At 49.4% G+C, this 17904-nt stretch overlaps 8 protein-coding genes across 8 annotated transcripts; 3 read left to right on the top strand and 5 right to left on the bottom strand.

The window, feature by feature from the left end:
- Positions 1–647: 647 nt before the first annotated feature.
- N7458_012296 (uncharacterized protein) lies at positions 648–2084 on the bottom strand (the record flags this gene model as incomplete). Its single annotated transcript, XM_056915678.1, has 1 exon — positions 648–2084. One exon carries the CDS (start codon positions 2082–2084, stop codon positions 648–650), a length of 1437 nt encoding a protein of 478 aa, XP_056760432.1.
- A 482-nt stretch (positions 2085–2566) lies between these two features.
- N7458_012295 (protein arginine N-methyltransferase) lies at positions 2567–5396 on the bottom strand (the record flags this gene model as incomplete). Its single annotated transcript, XM_056915677.1, has 4 exons — positions 2567–2875; positions 2973–4076; positions 4130–5212; positions 5280–5396. 4 exons carry the CDS (start codon positions 5394–5396, stop codon positions 2567–2569), a joined length of 2613 nt encoding a protein of 870 aa, XP_056760431.1.
- A 361-nt stretch (positions 5397–5757) lies between these two features.
- Positions 5758–8146, top strand: N7458_012294 (DEAH-box ATP-dependent RNA helicase PRP43; the record flags this gene model as incomplete). Its single annotated transcript, XM_056915676.1, has 3 exons — positions 5758–6041; positions 6104–7970; positions 8024–8146. The coding sequence occupies 3 exons, from the start codon at positions 5758–5760 to the stop codon at positions 8144–8146; spliced, it is 2274 nt and encodes a 757-aa protein (XP_056760430.1).
- Positions 8147–8571: 425 nt separating this feature from the next.
- On the bottom strand, positions 8572–10907 carry N7458_012293 (uncharacterized protein; the record flags this gene model as incomplete). The annotated part of the gene is made up of 2 exons (XM_056915675.1): positions 8572–10522; positions 10573–10907. The coding sequence occupies 2 exons, from the start codon at positions 10905–10907 to the stop codon at positions 8572–8574; spliced, it is 2286 nt and encodes a 761-aa protein (XP_056760429.1).
- A 407-nt stretch (positions 10908–11314) lies between these two features.
- On the top strand, positions 11315–11871 carry N7458_012292 (nucleobindin SSP120; the record flags this gene model as incomplete). Its single annotated transcript, XM_056915674.1, has 2 exons — positions 11315–11321; positions 11387–11871. The coding sequence occupies 2 exons, from the start codon at positions 11315–11317 to the stop codon at positions 11869–11871; spliced, it is 492 nt and encodes a 163-aa protein (XP_056760428.1).
- Positions 11872–13577: 1706 nt separating this feature from the next.
- N7458_012291 (uncharacterized protein) lies at positions 13578–14778 on the top strand (the record flags this gene model as incomplete). The annotated part of the gene is made up of 4 exons (XM_056915673.1): positions 13578–13833; positions 13884–14492; positions 14566–14636; positions 14695–14778. The coding sequence occupies 4 exons, from the start codon at positions 13578–13580 to the stop codon at positions 14776–14778; spliced, it is 1020 nt and encodes a 339-aa protein (XP_056760427.1).
- A 548-nt stretch (positions 14779–15326) lies between these two features.
- Positions 15327–16299, bottom strand: N7458_012290 (uncharacterized protein; the record flags this gene model as incomplete). Its single annotated transcript, XM_056915672.1, has 2 exons — positions 15327–15905; positions 15955–16299. 2 exons carry the CDS (start codon positions 16297–16299, stop codon positions 15327–15329), a joined length of 924 nt encoding a protein of 307 aa, XP_056760426.1.
- A 78-nt stretch (positions 16300–16377) lies between these two features.
- N7458_012289 (uncharacterized protein) lies at positions 16378–16698 on the bottom strand (the record flags this gene model as incomplete). The annotated part of the gene is made up of 1 exon (XM_056915671.1): positions 16378–16698. One exon carries the CDS (start codon positions 16696–16698, stop codon positions 16378–16380), a length of 321 nt encoding a protein of 106 aa, XP_056760425.1.
- Between the last annotated feature and the right edge of the window lie 1206 nt (positions 16699–17904).

Below are 17904 nucleotides of genomic sequence, written 5' to 3'. Positions count from 1 at the left end.
AAGAATCATAATGATCTTATATAGTGTTCTTACACAAGCTGGCATGTGTCAACAGTTTCCACTCCTTCCCTCTGATTGAGTTTGAAATTCAATTTTTGGTACATCATTGTTGGCTTAAGCGTACCAAAAAACATGCCTCAGGGCTGGCAACGCCTATATCTCTTCAGTGTCCGCAATGCAAATGATTATTTGCTAGAGTTTGTTGATCTTCAGTCCTCTTTTTAGGCGTCCCTTCGAGAACCGATAGGACTCTGCTCTCTGTTTCTCGGTTTGAAAACTTCGCATTTGTTTTGGTAGTGTACTTTTACTCCACACTGTGGGGTTCAATAGATCTGAACCCCCCTTGAGAGTTCAAAATCATCTCATCATTCATATTCTGCAAGAAAAATTGAGGGATAGTGGCTAGGCTATCTTGAAAGACGATTCAAAGGTCATTTGGGAAGGCCTTTCCAAGAAAAGAAAACTGAAAATTGAAGCTTATTTGAAAGGACCTCTCGGTCTCTAGGTTCAGACCCTTGAACTGCCATTGTATGCACACTGTACTTGGTCAGCTAGAGCTAGACCTGAATGGAAGAGAAGGCTAGTGACGGATACAAGGGCCGGAGGGTCCCTAACGCAGCAGCCGTCCAGGAGAAAGCCAACATTAACTACAGCTTCGCCTTCACCTGGTTAGAGCCGTCCGCAATCTTTTTCAAAGACTGCCAATATTTATCCTTCAACTGCAAGACCTCAAATGCTTGCTCGGCCCATCGATCTTCCCAGGCTGGCAACTCATACGCATCACTATCCTTCGCAGGCGGCCCGGCCAGGTCACGCAGGAAATCAAAATATTCTTTGAAGTCGGGTTTTATCTCATGGAACAGCGCTGTGGGGCCCTTGTACTTAAGCCTCTCAATCTCCCACAAGTCTTGCTGCTGGGAGCTGGGCAATTGTTTGCCATTTCGTCCTGCGAAGTACCTTGCCACGGCAACGGCCTGGTACTCATAGGCCCGGAAGCTGATAGCAGCCCGAACTTGTCCCACAAGTGCTAATGATGGGTCGCCTATTTTGAAGATATGTTGATAAAAACCGGCGACTCGGTTGTTCGGTGTCACAGGGTTAGGAGTGAGAAATGGGTAGGAAAGCTTGTACCCAGTTGCAAATATGATCTTGTCCACATCCGAGATATTTGAGCCATCCGCGAACTTCACATCGATGCCTCGAGAATTTCTTTCGATTGAGGAGATCACAGTCTTAGTTTGAACGTTGGGCAAATCCCATGCCGATTGTAGTGCCTCGTTGTGTCCTCGCTGAGAGAGATACAACGGGCCTTTGACGATAGCATGCAGGTCAACAACAAGATCGGCAGATGAGATATTTCCCCCAACCACGATAACCTTCTTATCCACATAATCATTTTGAGCGCGATAGGCCTTAGAATGTTCAAATCTTGTTGGATAGGCCGCGAAAGCGACTTCCAGCCCTGGGATATCTGGAACCAAAGGCACGCTGTAATGTCCAGAGGCCACGATGACCGCGTCAAACTCCTCCTGCCACCAATAGTCCTTCGATTTACCATCGCGAACGTGGCCCGATTGACGGAGAGTCAAAATCCACTTGCGATCTTGCTTCTCGACCTTTTCGACGGTAGTGTTGAAACTAGCGAGGTGGTGATAATCATTGAACAGGTCCTCCAAATAGCCCGTAATGACGCGAAAAGGATGAGTCGGATTTGAATGTCCGAACTGCTTAACAGATAATGCGGAGTTTATTTTAGGAAAGGGCTTGTGCGTGAAAGCCATGGCCTTGGAGCCTACATTGCTGTCAAGGGTGTCGTAAATCCCAGTTCGTGCCGTCGTATCTTCGAGGCTCGGAAATGCGAATTGAGGGAGCTTCTTGGGAATTGTGCTTCGGGAACCATCTGGCTCAGTACCGTTTGGAAACACATCTGGAGTGGAATCATAGTGCCAGATACCTCCGGGCTTATCACGGCGCTCGAATATCCGAATTTTCTCAAAGACTTTCTCTTCATGCAACGCTTTGACAGCCGAGATGCCTGAAGGTCCAGCGCCTATGACAGCAATATTGCGATAGCGAGGGGCCATTGTGTGGAGTAATGTATGTTTGAATTTGGGAAAACAAAGGACAATAGCAAGGCGGCTTATTTATTATGAACATTTTTCAACGACAAGGTTAAAAGGCCATTTTATAGGAAATCGAGCACAGGATAGAACAACATTGATAAGCAATCCATGGCGTGAAGGTACCTCACATTGTCGACATATGAGCTGCCAGCCCCGCAATTTGGTGTCACCTATGTATTTGGAACAACAGTGCTCGAGTGGATTCGCTTGAAATTTGCTGCCATGATCACGTCAACCTTGCATTGGCCAATGAGAACAATAGGCCAGCTCCATGACTCTCCATGAGAGAGTAGAGTTGTATACTCTTCAAGATATATGGCCATCAACTTAACTCGTAAGCACAAGCATCTAAGCATCTATATCGATTTTTTCGGCGCCGGTGATTTTTTTCCATTGACTGACGTGCAATCTTCTCATGACTTATTTTGATTTGATTACCATCATCACATCAAGCAGCCTTCCTTGATACTCGAATGCATTTCGCTCATGCCTACACGCACACGGCGATACCCTGTTTGGTTTGAGTTGCCGCCTTGTGGTTTCTGAGCGTTTTCGTTGCCCTTCAAACTATCCACACTCGGAGATCCGGAGCGGATACCAGTCATAGCAGGGGTAGCGAGGTTCATTACCGGTGCAGAGATGCGTTCAAGGGCATACACCTCCACCATCCATTCATACCAGACTTTCCGATCGTCGGTTTGACGGTACATGGTGACAACGACTTCACCATTATCGGGAACATTGAGAGGAGTCTGAAGAAGGGGCTATATTAGCACCTGGAAATGAAGAATAATGCGGTGGAAGATTATAGCAGCGTTAGATTCATTAGATTTTTCAGTCATGTCATACCTTCAGAGGGAAGTAAATAGGGAACCAGCTGATCATGGTGGCACTCTTGGCGTCCATTGTCACTGGATTCGTGGACAGCTCAACATCTCCGTAAAGGACCGTTTCAAAGTACCCAGCCAAGCCGTGGCACACACCCCGGTTCTGAGTGGGAAATGAAAGACGCGTCTGGCGGACATTGTGCGAGTTGGAGATGGTGGACTGTATCGGAGATGGAGGAGGAATGTTTCTGTTTGGGTGAGAGAAAGACCACGCGGTCTGAACGAAAGGCGTTGGGAACTCGGTAGCGAGAGTTGGGCTCGAGCTACCAGAGGCACGGTTTGTATTGTTCTGATTGAGGTTTTCCGTCGTTCCTGTGGATTCTGCGGTGGACAGGAAATCAATAGCGTGGAGCATAACGACATATGGGGTCTCCGGTGCTGCGTGGTTGGAGACGGTCTGGTTGACTACATCGCTGTGCAACTTTGGAGCAGAAATAGGCGTCAGATGAGCTGAGTATGATGCTGGAATTGAAATTCCGTGCACAGGGTTGATCAGATCGTTGATACCATCCAGGCACTCCGGCGAAAGTTCATTGTCAGCGAATGAGCCGAGTAGCTCCGACACCACAATATCTACGTAAGTGTACGTGCTGCCGGATACGGTGGGCGCAGAGAAATCGGACGCCCGACCGGGGTCATTGGTCCTTTTCGTTGGCGTGTAGAGCAAGGAGTCGTCGATACCTAGCGACTCGCCAACTGGGTCCTGAGCTCCGCTCTCGGTTGCCTGTCGTCGAACTCGAGGACCTTTCCAGCTCCGCATGTCAGACTGAACGAGCGTGACTTTGCTGTCCCAGATGGTCTCGTTGTGACGTTGTAGCAAGACAAATGCATTTTGATTCTTTTCGACAGCCCACAGATCAATATCCACCCCGGCTTCAGCACTAGCTCTCAACGCCCGAGTCACGAGGGGACCGCGGCCGGCACCAACAACCGCAAGAATAACCTTCCCATCGGGGTGAGAAGTAGGCTTTTTCTGATCTGCCCAGTCCCTCAGAGCCTTTGTAATAGCGCGCTCATACCACTCATATTTAATTGGATCTTTCTCGAAGACCTCGTAGGTAATGCTCTCCAAATTGACAGTCAGTGGTTGGAGGGGAGCTTGAAGGTAGTCCTGATAACCTGTGCCAAATCTTTCGATGGGGGTGCGCGGGGGCTGTCGCTGCTGCAAATTCCGTACATAGGAGAGGTGTGGAGTAGGATCATGGTGTTTTTGGAGGCACTTAGGCTCGGATATTCAGAGCTGGACAATTGGGATTGGTTTGTCTCAATCCCTTCAGCGCTCTCAAGACCTGGGATAGGCCCAACGTTGCAAAGCAAAATCCATGGAGGAGTCCGAAGGCGCATCAATTTTGCGATAAAGGCTTGATGAGCCTTTGACAATACTGGGTATCCTTTGGGATTCTTCAAGAACGATGAACCATCGATTGTGAGGAGATGTACTGGCTCTGAGTGCCAGCGCGATTGAACAGATAGAGCTGGAAGCTGCTTTGGCATCGCCAGGGCTGTGATGTAGTTAAGAGGATGCTCAAGATGAGGAAGAAGGGCAAGAGCCAGGAGGGGGAGGGGGTTCAACTTACCCACAAAGAGCCGTGTATGATATTTGCATGTTTTTCTTATCAAATCCCACGCATCCCAGGTTCCGAATGGATCGATTTTCGGCAAATTGCCTGCCTCCAGCTGTAGGTACTCTTGCCGGGCCAGCGGGGCCAAATCACCCATGCTATCGACTTCTAGCTCGGGGTTGTCCACCATCCGCAACCAAATATGAAACTGAATGTACGGGCCGAGATTCAACGCATCCTGAATAGCCCTCGCGTAATATACCACGCCTTCCGAGTGCATACCTCCGTGATGCAATTTCGGGCTAGGAATTAAAAGATATCCAATGCCACAGAAAGCAGCGTATGCTACCTCCAGCATGAGAACCTGGCGAGATAGATCCGCAATCAATGGATCTGGAGAGCAAAGGTCGATCCAGCTGCTAGTGACACCAACTAACTGGCTCGTGGCTTCATTGGGAGTGAGATTCGAGTCCAATTTGGTCAGAGGTGGAATAGTCAATGGACGCGTGTTTTGCGAGGTAGCCATAGTGCCAATTCGATCAAACGATGGCGGCTGCAAGTTGGAGAGATAAGAAGACAACAGTCCCAATACTCTGGAGTGGAAATGAGTCGTCGTAATTGGAACCGTCAACAAATCATACTATCATTGGACATATAAGTCAGCCATTGAAAAAGCAATTGATATCAAAAGTGGCAGGAGAACTAACGTTACTCTCATGGGCCCGACTGACCACCTGGGGAGTCACCATGAGTGTCCTGGTCGGCTCATGATGGCCAATGCAGAACGTCACCCCAGGATCGTCGGCAGCACCATAGTTATCCATGGCGACACGGCTGACTTTTTTGTCGGTGTGGTGGGGTCCAGAGAGGGTGAAGAGCTGTCTTTCAGGTCAGAATGCGGTAATAGCACCGCGAAGAAACACACTACTACTGGGGTAGCAAGTGGCCACGGATGGTAAACCACACTCAGAACCAGAATGGACGCGCACAGGAACACCCCTTCGTGGCTCGCGCGACCGCGTTCCCCTCGATCCCTTTGTGGGGAGACCGGCAGAATACCGGGGGCGGTGAACGAGATTGGCATCGGGGGATCGCCGCTCGATTTGCCTATCCGAGTTTTTTTTATCGACCGCCGAGTTTTGCACTCTCCAAGTCTCTCAACCCTCTCAACCACCTCATTCAGCCATGGTTGACCGCCGCTCAGACCCAGAAGACGGTGTGCGCGCAAAGCGCCAGAAGATGGACGCTGGTGATCCCAAGGATAACCCGTATCTGGCCCACATGTACGAGGATACAAACGGCGCAGTCAACAACTCGGTCCTGGCCAAGTTCAAGCGTCATCAAACAACAGCGGCCTTGGCCAAGAAGGCTGAAGATGGCGAGATCAACCCGTTCAGTGGCAAGCCCTTCTCTACTAAATATCTCTCAATCTTGAAGTCTCGTCGGGGTCTGCCCGTGCATGCGCAGCGGTAAGTTTTGGTCAATTCTTTTCGTCCCCGGCACAAGATGCTAATTCCTCGGTCTTCTGCAGCGATGAGTTCTTGCAGCTCTATCAGCAATCTCAGATTCTTGTCTTCGTCGGTGAGACCGGTTCCGGAAAGACCACTCAGATTCCACAGTTCGTTCTGTTCGATGACCTGCCCCAGACTCAGCGCAAAATGGTTGCTTGTACACAGCCCCGTCGTGTGGCCGCCATGTCCGTCGCCCAACGTGTCGCAGAGGAAATGGATGTAAAGCTTGGAGAAGAAGTCGGTTACAGCATTCGTTTTGAGGATAAGACGAGCTCGAAGACCATCTTGAAGTACATGACCGATGGTATGCTCTTGCGAGAGGCGATGCACGATCACAACCTGTCCCGATACAGCACTATCATGCTTGACGAGGCACACGAGAGAACAATGGCCACTGATGTCCTGATGGGTCTGCTGAAGGAGGTAGTGCAGCGCCGGCCAGACTTGAAAATTATCATCATGTCTGCTACTCTGGATGCGCAAAAGTTCCAACGGTACTTCATGGATGCACCTCTTCTCGCCGTTCCCGGACGCACCCACCCTGTCGAAGTTTTCTACACTCCTGAGCCGGAGCAAGACTACGTCGAAGCTGCTATCAGAACTGTGCTGCAGATTCATGCGACGGAAGATGAAGGAGACATTCTTGTGTTCTTGACTGGTGAGGAGGAGATTGAAGATGCGGCGCGAAAGATCGCAATGGAGGGCGATGAAATGGTCCGGGAGGCCGACGCTGGCCCGGTCAAGGTCTACCCACTGTACGGCAGTCTGCCACCCCATATGCAACAACGCATCTTTGATCCCGCACCACCCCCTCTTCGCAAGGGTGGTCGACCCGGTCGGAAGGTCATCATTTCTACCAACATTGCCGAAACGTCTCTGACCATCGATGGTATTGTTTATGTGGTAGATCCTGGATTCTCGAAGCAAAAGATCTACAATCCTCGTATCCGTGTGGAGTCTCTTCTGGTCTCTCCGATCTCCAAGGCTTCTGCCCAACAGCGAGCTGGTCGTGCTGGTCGTACACGCCCTGGAAAATGTTTCCGTTTGTACACAGAAGAGGCATTCAAGAAGGAGTTAATTGAGCAGACATATCCGGAAATTCTCCGATCAAATTTGTCATCAACCGTGCTTGAATTGAAGAAGCTGGGAATCGACGATCTCGTTCATTTCGACTTGATGGACCCTCCTGCTCCTGAGACTCTCATGCGAGCTCTTGAGGAGCTCAACTACCTAGCTTGCCTGGATGACGATGGTGAGCTGACCCAACTTGGTCGTCTGGCATCAGAATTCCCTCTCGACCCGGCTCTTGCCGTCATGTTGATAAGCTCTCCCGAGTTCTATTGCTCCAACGAAATTCTGTCTATCACAGCTCTGCTGTCCGTCCCACAGCTATTCGTTCGCCCCAACTCGCAGCGCAAACGTGCAGATGAGATGAAGAATCTCTTTGCTCACCAAGACGGCGATCATCTGACTATGCTGAACGTTTACCACGCTTTCAAGAGTCCTGAAGCTCAGGCGAACCCCAAGCAGTGGTGCCATGACCACTTCCTCTCCTTGCGGTCCCTTCAGTCAGCCGATAATGTCCGTATGCAACTGCTGCGAATCATGGAGCGCTCCGAACTCGAGATGATTTCGACTCCTTTCGAGGACAAGAAGTACTATGAGAACATTCGCCGCGCTCTCTGTGCTGGTTTCTTCATGCAAGTTGCCAAGAAGGAATCTCAGGGCAAGAGCGTTTACACGACCATCAAGGATAACCAGAACGTCCTGCTTCATCCTTCCACTGTACTTGCTCATGATGCGGAGTGGGTCTTGTATAACGAATTCGTCCTTACGACCAAGAACTACATTCGCACCGTGACCGCGGTCAAGCCTGAGTGGCTACTGGTACGTTCTTCTTGCTTATCCTTCTTATTGCCACGGTTGCTAACCCATAACAGGACATTGCGCCTACATACTATGACCCTTCTTCCTTCCCTAAGGGCGATATGCAGTCTGCGCTCCTCCGTGCTCGAGACAGACTGGCACGTAAGGAGAAGATGCGCGCTGAAAAGCGCCGGTAGATGGTTTTTGTTAGAATTTTCATGGATTAGTATTTTGGTTTAGATTCCCTTTTTCCGGGTCTAATGACCGTGCTCAAAAATAGAAGCTGCATTGCATTGGATATGGCATATACGCGTGGTTTTCCCTAAGAACCCTTTTCCTCCGCACTGGTTCTCTCTGGGATCCCTTCTTGCGAATATCTCCGGTTGGGTACGCTCCTGAAGTGTAGATAGTGATTTCATGAATATACTCTAGATATGAAGTGCACGAAGCGTCTTGGAAACCAAAGAGGGACCGAAAAGTCTCTGTCCAGTTGCCCAAAGGAATATACACTACGTAAATTACGACAGACATTGAACGTTGGATGGAGACATCCCATCAATTGGCAATTCATCCTCTACATACAAGAGGGCAACTATATATCATAATGTACAAGATTCTGTTGTCACAAAAGGAGGAAGAACACGGTCTCATGCCTGGCCAGCAGCGCGCTGAGAAGACGCAGCGATGATCTTTTTGCCTGGCCCCGAGATGGTTGTTGTGCTTGGTTCTGAGGAAGATCAATGGAATGGCCATGTTCCAGTGCGGGACCCTTCATAACTTGTGCGGGGCGAGAAGAAAGATTTGAATGTGATGTGTCATGCTCTTCACATTCTATCGGGCTCGGTATCCGTTCGAATTCGACACTCATGGAGGAGTCTTGAGGTTGAGAGGGCAGGCCGTGTGAGGTTGGATTAGGGTTTGATGGTTGTGAGAGTGAATCCTCGTACTCTAGATCATGGTGGATTTCCTCTTTGAACGAGGCCTCGATGTGGTGTTTGCGCAGTTCAAAGACAAGCTGACGTAGTTGGAAGACTTCGTCCTTCAAAGCGGCTATATCTTCGCTTTGGGTGGTCTGGGCTTGCGCAGCACCTGCAGGATCCGAGCTTGCTAGTGGTGATATTGCCTGTTCTGGGTGTCTGGGAAGGGTAGCAGATAAAGCATCATCTGCATGAACGGCAGCGAGGCGATTGAGCTTCCGCGCCATTAATTGATCTTCAGGCACTTCCAGCCTGCTCAATTGCTGTCCAAATACATTGGCAAAGTCATAGCACTTCTGCCAGAGGGGACGGGACAAGTTTTCCTGTGGCGTTGTTTCGGCGGCTTTTTTCCATCGCTGACCCTCTTGATCCACGATGGGCGCAATTTCGTTATGCTGTGATGGAATATTTGGATTGAAACCGCTGTGCACAGCAGCCGAGATCAGACTTTCGGATACGTCTTTCTGGCAACATGAGTCGCAGAGATGCACCATGTATAGGAGCAACCGCTCAACGAGTCTTGATTGTAGGTCAGTCGATGATACAAGATAAGTGACCGCTCTCTTCAAGGCGTGAATTCCCCTTTCCCAGTCCTGACGAATGCTGTAAAACCGGATATAGGTAAATAGGGTGTTAAAGTTGTCGAAGAAGCCGGATTTTCGTGCAGCCTGAAGCCAGGCGTCTGCTCGATCCGGCTGGTTGAATCGTAAGGCAGCTGAGATGAGCTCTGTATAGATGACGATGCTGCTGCCATACAAGGGCGGAATAACCGTAGTCAGTCCATTGATCTTTCGGCGCCGGAAAGGACTAAGGGCTCCCAGGTTTACTGTGTAGCCTTCGCCACTCAGCATTTGCAGAAACAAATCAAAGTCCTTGAGGTTTTTGGACTTGCGAAAAAAGGAGAGGATAGTGACGATGAGAGAGGTGCTCAAGTAGAATCGATTCGGCAACAATGACTGCAGTAGCAGGTCATTTAAGTCGTTTTGGCGGGATTGGGTGAAAGCAATGAGCAAAACTCGGAACGCTGTGGTGCGATCTGGGTCCGCTGATTGGATCAAGTTTCTGGAGATCCGCAGGAGGAGTTCCTGCAAGGACATCTGCTGGCTCATGAACGACTGAATGTACTCTTGGAGTTCATTATCAAGTCTCCGGTCGTTTCTCCTCGCCTCCTCAGATCGCATGGCATCGAAATCGGCAATCACATCAGTAAGGTCCACATTTTTATTATGCAACAGCCTGAGCATCTGGCGTCGTACGACGTTCAACTCATTGAGTAAGTTCTTGACATCGATCTGGGGGACGTCGAAATCCGCTCCGTAATTCATTCGGATCCCGGAATATTTGTGCGCGATAGTCGGTCGTAGAAGAATTCGAATTGCGAATTGTTTCAATGCAAGTTTCTGAACAGCTTTAATGCGAGCTGTATCTCCAACGACCCAGTCCGGTAATGCTTCATTCATAGCCGCGCGCAGCGCACTCGCTTCAGCTTCCTGGAGATCAAGATCCCCAAACTCCTCCGTCGACAAGTTCTCGTCAATATGTGCATCCTGATTACCATAGGACCGGCGCTCTGTGTGGAAGAATCTTGTTGACAGGCTGGGTGTGATTCGTTGGCGGATTCGGGGGAAGTTGCAACGGTGCCGAACCCTCTCTCTTGTAGCAATCGGGTTATCCCCCGGTTTTTCTTTCGTGACTGTAGAGACTCAAGAATTCGATGTTCCTCATCCACTAGCTCGTCTACTTCGGCTTTGACGGCCGCGATTTTCTCCTGGAGATCATGCCGACGCTGGGTCTTGGCTTTCGCGTCCGCGAGTGCAGCGGCCGCAAAGATACTGGTGTAGAGTGCCGTGACAGAGTTCCCTATCCTCAATTTCCTTTTGCTGGCAGCCGTCGCTGATCGTGAAGTGACGCCATTGGCAACTGTACTCAAACACGAGACGCACCGGCAGGTTGACTGCGACGGGGCGGCGCGGGACCACATGCTTTGCATTATCGGAACATCGCTGTCGAAGGGCTCGAGGGGATGGGATATTGAGGAGGAGGCAATTGGACTCCACACGGAGTTCGATGGGGCAAGATTCGGTTGACAATGTTGAAATCAGACCATCCGAGAGGATATCGTGAAATTCTGGCGCGGCTCAAATCTTTTGGTGCAAACACTGCAAACAAGCTCAGATCTCCGCCCGGATGCGTCTCCTATTGTTTCCATTTGACGGTTGAGGATACGCTGGCTTGTTTCTCTTCTCTACACTTCCTATTTTCTACAATGATATCTCGTTTAATTTTCGTCTTTGCTGGTGTCCTCGCTTTGGGCAGTGGCCTTGCTAGCGCCCATGGCTCACATTCAAGTGATGGGCAACCCCCTCCAGCGACTGGGCCACGAGACATATGATGGGTGAGTGTGGCTGACAGCGCTCGATAGAGTGCATTGGTTCACGCGACTTCTAACACACGATACAGAGGAGCACCATATTGAAGGTTTTGACGCGCCCTCGTTCTTCACCCTGCACGATTACGACTCCTCCGGCACATGGACTCCCGATGAAGTACGCAAGACATACGGTCTTGACGACGAATCCAACAGAGCCGCGAGCGAGTCTAGCAAGGAGTCCGCTATACGTGCGGTATTTGATCTTTTTGATCCGACGAACACGGGCTCTATCAGCCGCGAAAACTTCCTGAAGACTATTTCCGCTGGGACACGGTTGCCTGACCTCGGCTTTGGACCTGGACACCATGGTGACCTCGAGTATGAATACGAGATTCACCACTTTGAGAAATTCCACGGTGATGATGCTACAGAGGAGGAATTGACCCATCCTGAGGACATTGAGCATTTCAAGCTCCACGACGAGATGGAGGCTGCGCAGCAGCGACTCGAAAAGCTGGAGGACATGCAGGTCGTCGAAGCCAACATCCCTTCTAAATTCCGCCGAGCTGTTTAGATTGTGGGTTTCTTTGTGTGTTTCTGTTTCTTGCCCATGTAAATAGACACTACCATTTTGGGATTGATGACGTGTTATGTTCTCTTTGCTGTTGATGATATCCCGAGTGCCACCGAGGCAAGATATCTGTGATGTCTGCTGCCCTCTCTAATGATATGTACCCAGCGCATCATATATTGTCGCTGTGCGCTTATTGACGCCACCGATTCCCACTTCTTCCACATTGCAGTGCAGACCGGACGTGAAAACACCCCGTTGCGGTTGCCTTTCAAATTGGGCGACTGCGATGTCGAACACAAACTCGTTACATCAAGTTCATCCATGCCTCGACGTGCCCCACATGCAGAACTCGGTCAATCGCTTCTTCGCGACGGCCCATTGGTCAACAACAATATTTTGAGGCGCGTACTACACTCCACAACGTCCTTAAATCCTTCGATGATTCGATGGGTTTTCGTTGATGTCTACGTAAGGTCTGCGCTTTGTTTTGTAGATCAGGGATTCTGCAGGTATTGTTCCTACAACAGGTTCGTTTTGCGTAGGTTTACTACCCGCTACCAAGCGGATAGCCTGGATACATTTCTCTTGATATACGGCCGCGATTTGCGTAACAATTGTTCACTTTCATCAGGGTGCATCGGATTCATGCTCGCTCAGAGCTGGAGAGCTCCATGCCTATAGGTGACCGGAGTCGCGTGTTCTGGGTGGGTGTCTCGGCATATGGCACGAAGAGATCGAAGCGGGCCTACCTATGTAGGTACTCAAAACAATTTCAGTAGTTCTTCTGCAATCCAATCTATCAAAAATAAAATTGATCGTTAGGGATAGGCTTTTCTAGGTTTAACATAACCTTTGATCCGTGAGCCGTTGGGAGACTTTGGCGCATCTTTCCAGAAATATATATCGCTAGTCAAGTTCCCGCTCATTGAACGTCAATACTTGACCGAGTCCCTCATCAACACTAACGAGAAGACTCAAAAACAGGAACTAAGTAGCACTTCTATCATCATCACCTGATAGTTGACGATTACACGAACAAGACCGTTCCGAGTTTGCTTGCCTAATCAGTATCATCGCCAACAGTGACGCAGACCCGGGTTATTGTTAATTAGCTTGGGTAGCGAAGAAGGCTTAATCAAGTTGTGTGTAAGGATTACTGCTATGATTAATGTAGTAGGTAACATGAACACATAACGATGAATGGAACATCTATGTACCTCCGTCAGACATGATTAGCATAGTGGATTTAGGCAAAAAGAGGCGCACAACCTTGAGGGTTAGTCCTCCGCGGTATGAACAATAGTATATACAACAATTACCAATCCGCGTTATCATAATCCCTATCTTGGGCTTACTTATATCTAGAATTCATATTCATGGACGTTCAATGCTGAACAATGAATTCAAACTGATAGCTAGTTAGTAGCTATGGTCCTTTCCATGAACGATGAATAATGGTGGAATGTTTCACCACAAATGGAAACCGAGATAACATAAAACATAACATCCTCCGCAATGTTGATTGGCTCGGCGACCTGGACGCGGCGCCACTTCACCCCGAGAGGAACCTTGGAAAAGTTTGTCCCGCTGAGTCAGCAATCTGAGCCAATGACCATGCAGCTTGTTACGTTTTCGCCCTTCCAGACAAGCCAAGCATTGTCTCATCCTTGTCGGATCGCGTGCCTGAAACTCAAAATCTGACCACTATGGTCATAGCTTATCTGCCGCAGCATGCGCTTGATGCCAAGGAAGATCATCCGTATCTAGAACCGGCAATTGCTCCATTTGCCGGCCGACTTGGAGGTAATCAGGATTTTATCGTTGATCGGAATGATCCGAAAAATCTGGAAGTCCTGGAGCAGGTGCCCGATGCGGCTCCCTGCATGACGTTGGGCGAGATCTTCGATCTCAAGGGCTTTGCGAGTCTAGATCTGTGGAAATTCGCCATGCTTGAATGTGTCGGTAAGTCGCTGATTGAGTTGAGAACAACCATTACCATGGTCTTGGAAGAGAGCAGAGTTTTGCTTTTTTTGTGACAACGGATTCTAACATTCTTTCCGTATATAGCCAGTTTAATGAATGTTTCATTTCGTGCTGGGTTACGACGCATCCTCTTTCCAAGACCACTTCCCCGACTACCGAGGCTGGGGTCTATGCCACCGTCACCTTTTTCTCCCCTCTCTTCGGCGGCATTACCAATCTTCTTTTGACCCCGCTCTTGATCTATACCTTTTCGCCCTCCAGCGGAGGCCATATTAGCCCGACTATCACGCTGGCTACCTTCTTCGCCCGGATTATCTCCTTCCCACGCATGGTACTATACGTAGGAGGGCAAACATTAGGTGGGGCATTAGCTGGCTTTGCTCTGAACAGTGCCTACGGCAATCGAGAATTCACTGTGGGCGGATGCCATATTGATTCAACCATGGTGCCGGCCAAGGACGGTCTGGTCATTGAATTCTTGGCGTGTCTGGTTCTCATTTTCCTGGCGTTTGGCGTGGCTTTAGATCCTCGACAGGCTAAGGTGTTTGGTCCTGCGACGTCACCTTGGTTGGTGGGAATTGTCCTTGGAGTGGTTAGCTGGGGAACCGCTTTCACCCGGATGGGCTATATCGGAGCCAGTAAGTATATCCTCAATTCTAGCTTATGTACGCTGGGAATCTGGGGGAATTTAATAACCAATGCGTTCTGCAGGCCTCAATCCCGCACGGTGCTTGGGAGCTTATGTGGCGTCCTCATTTCCGACTTATCATTGGATCCACTGGGTGAGTTGATTTATGACACCGATCATTACGGACGAAGGTATTTAATTGATATCTGTAGGTTGGACCACTCGCGGCGGCTATCGGGCACGGCTTGGTCTACTTTGTTGACCCACTTTGGACCGAGACGCGGAGTTCGCCGTGAGGTCTTCCTCTTATCGCCCGGAGGCGGCCCCTGAGACTGAGGGGTCAATCTCTGTACATGAAGACCGCACATAAAAACACATTAGCATCAGTAACATCAGCGTTGCATAGATCTGCATATAGATTTTCGTATAGAAGAATAATGCACATATCACTTATAGGACACAGCATGGAGACAAATCAGAATACCGTCATGTCTTTTTCGTTACGTTATCCGAGTATAGCCGTTAATCACATGAATTCTGAGATGGCTTTCGGGTCTTCCAGCGATTCTGATGATTATCTGTCAGCTTGCTTGTATTATTACTACAATTCCCGCAACCATTTGGTACTCCGGGCCTGCCCAATGCGTTCTAGTCCTTCCTACCTGATTCCCCCATTCAGGCACATGGATTGTCAACTCCGTATCCCTGTACTGCCTGAAAGACTGCAGTAAGCAATAGACGCGGATGCAGACAAACTTCAAAGACATCTCGAGCTTGTAACGTTAGTAGTAAGAGACAGTAAGGCTTCTAAAATGGCAAATGACGGGAGTGAAAACTAGCTATTTTACATCTCATTTGATAGGTCCCTTGACGGTAATATACGGGGAGGATATGAAGAAGCTAGGTAATGAAGCCACGGGTCTTCCACCACAAGACATGGGAAAAGAAAGTTCATCAACCGAAATTTTATATTTGGCGAGCTGGCAGAGTCCATGCAAACAACTTGCCCCAACGGAGACCCGAAATCACAATGTCCGATCTCGTGCACTGGATCAAGATAATTGATGAACGCAATAAGGTCCTGGTGCTCAGAAAACTCGGTGTTCCTGAACACAAAGGTGTTGCCTCCCGGGAACACAAATCCCTGCATGGCAGAAACCGGGATGGTTTCCAGTTTGATAGATTGCAGTTGCTGCAATTGACTTTGAATACTCTCGGTGACTCTGTTGATTCCTGAAAAGGCATCGATAAAGCCATCCCTACCGGAGTGATTTGCCCTTTGCTCGAACTTTTCCGTTGCTTCTCCTATAATAAGCTCACCCTTAATAACGGTGATAGGATAAGTGTCTGTCTGAAGGTCATCCACGAGAACATCGTCATTCGATGTTGAGATGGCTTTAGCGTAATACCGCACCCAGACGTTCTGCGTGATGATGATGTTGGTTCCGACGAAATCCACATTCAATGCGTACTTGTACTTGATTTTGAGTGATCCGGCTTGGTTTGACAGAGAAGTTCAGGTCCGTGAGAGTCTTCGTAGAATTGCCCTTCTGTCGTGGGGCAACGGCACACCCCAACATTGACTCGCTCATGTCGCGCAGTTTCGCGACGTATTTGGACACAAAGAATCGATTGAGGATGGTTTCCAGGACTGACCCTGGTTCAACGCTATCGATCCGGGGGGCGCTGGACAAACCCGCGTTACTGTGATCAAACAGCAGCTGTTGGATGCTAAATGCCGAGCCCGACAGGTTGTTGATTCGGCCCTGGACGGTCTGAGGAAGCTGGGTATAGGCTGAGCCGGACACTTCGGCCATATGCAGATCGATCGTGGCAGAGTAAAACCATGGTTTGTTGGGATCCTGCGACTCCCGGAGCCAGGAGTAGGTTCCCCATTAATTCTGCAGAGCGGCGACGATGAAATCCTTGCAGATAAGATGGTAATCCACAGTTGCTGTACCGGCTCGCAATCCCACGATGTCCGGCACCTTGGCAGGATCGGCTCCAGCAGGAATTTCCATCTGAACTTTGAAGCCCGTCATGAATTTTTCTTTAATCAATTTCTCAAAATTTGGGTCCACCTCTGGGTTCGACGTTGAAATGTTCATGGTGAACTGATCAACTCCCTCAGTCAATTCGAGGAGCTTGGCATACGGGATCTCAGTGGGAACGACTTGTGATGTCGCGGGATCGACACCAGCGACATAACAGACCATCACCTCGGGCTCTGGGCAAGAGGCCAGGTAGGTTTTTATGGTGTCATTGATACTCGTCTAGTCACAGCTATGAAAAAGTCAAAATTGTACTTGGAAAGTTGTGATTGGTTGTATGAAGTCATTTTTGCTGTCAGATCGGATGCGATCCAAAAGGGCGACGAGAGCAGCAAATGAAGGCAGTAGTGATCTGGTTCTTGTCGATATGATACAACGTTCAATGCCAAGAAAAACGCAAAAAGAATCAATGCAAGAGTAGTCGAGGAACATATTGTGAAGTTTGTTGACCAAATTAGTGGATGGAGACTTGTCATCTACGACTTCAACACGTACATGCGGGCCGACGGCCCAGCTTAAGTAGGTGAGAATATTGGCAGAGCATTTCTGTCTGTCGCAAGAATCTCACAAGTCACAACACTGTCTCTCTTAGTCTGTCAACTTGATACCAATTCTCGAAATTTCGGACTGGCGGAGCTGGACTCAGTCGTGGCATGCGCGAGGGGCATCAGGACGACCCTGCGCCTCGACACCATTGTCGAAGTATGGCGTCGAGAACCATTAATCGGTGCGATGCTCTAAGCGACTGTGCTGCTACCTCCACTATTCTTCACGTGTTGTCTTGGCGCTGAATTGCACTCCTGAAGGTTCTGTTAGTTCACTCTGTGGCTGGCTGAAGCCGCTCAACATTGTCGAGACTCGAGAGACTCGAAAAGCGTCGACAAAGTAACATTCTCACAAGCATGCCGTACATGCCCAGCTAGCATGGCGGGTACGGCGGGCGAGATGAGGTACGACGAGGGCGATCAAGCGAAGCTCAACAATCGCAACGGCCAAGCAGGATCATCAACAATCTCCCTCAGAGACTCAGGTGATGCAATGCGCTCATGAAAATGGGGAGTCAAGATTCAAACTGCGAATAAGCTTCCGATATCTGACAGCCCGTGACACGTGTCTACTCAGCACTGTCCTTCTGCTGGCTGCACCAACATGCAGTTTGAGATGCCAATACAGTGCTGGCGAGGTTTATTTTCACCACCAACCAATCAGTTCGTGAGTCCGCAATTCTGAGACTCTTTACGCTGCATAACTGCGTCCCTAGGGAGCGTGCCTGCTTACTGCATATGCACTAGCTCAAGATCCGGACCCTGGCGATCGTTATATACGACTATATTGGAGTCTGTAGCCGACAAACTACTGTTCGCATCGGTC

Source organism: Penicillium daleae (assembly GCF_028827525.1).
Source record: "Penicillium daleae strain IBT 16125 chromosome Unknown utg000009l_segment0_segment0, whole genome shotgun sequence".
NCBI lineage: Eukaryota > Fungi > Ascomycota > Eurotiomycetes > Eurotiales > Aspergillaceae > Penicillium > Penicillium daleae.
This window is presented reverse-complemented; position numbering and strand designations above follow the sequence as displayed.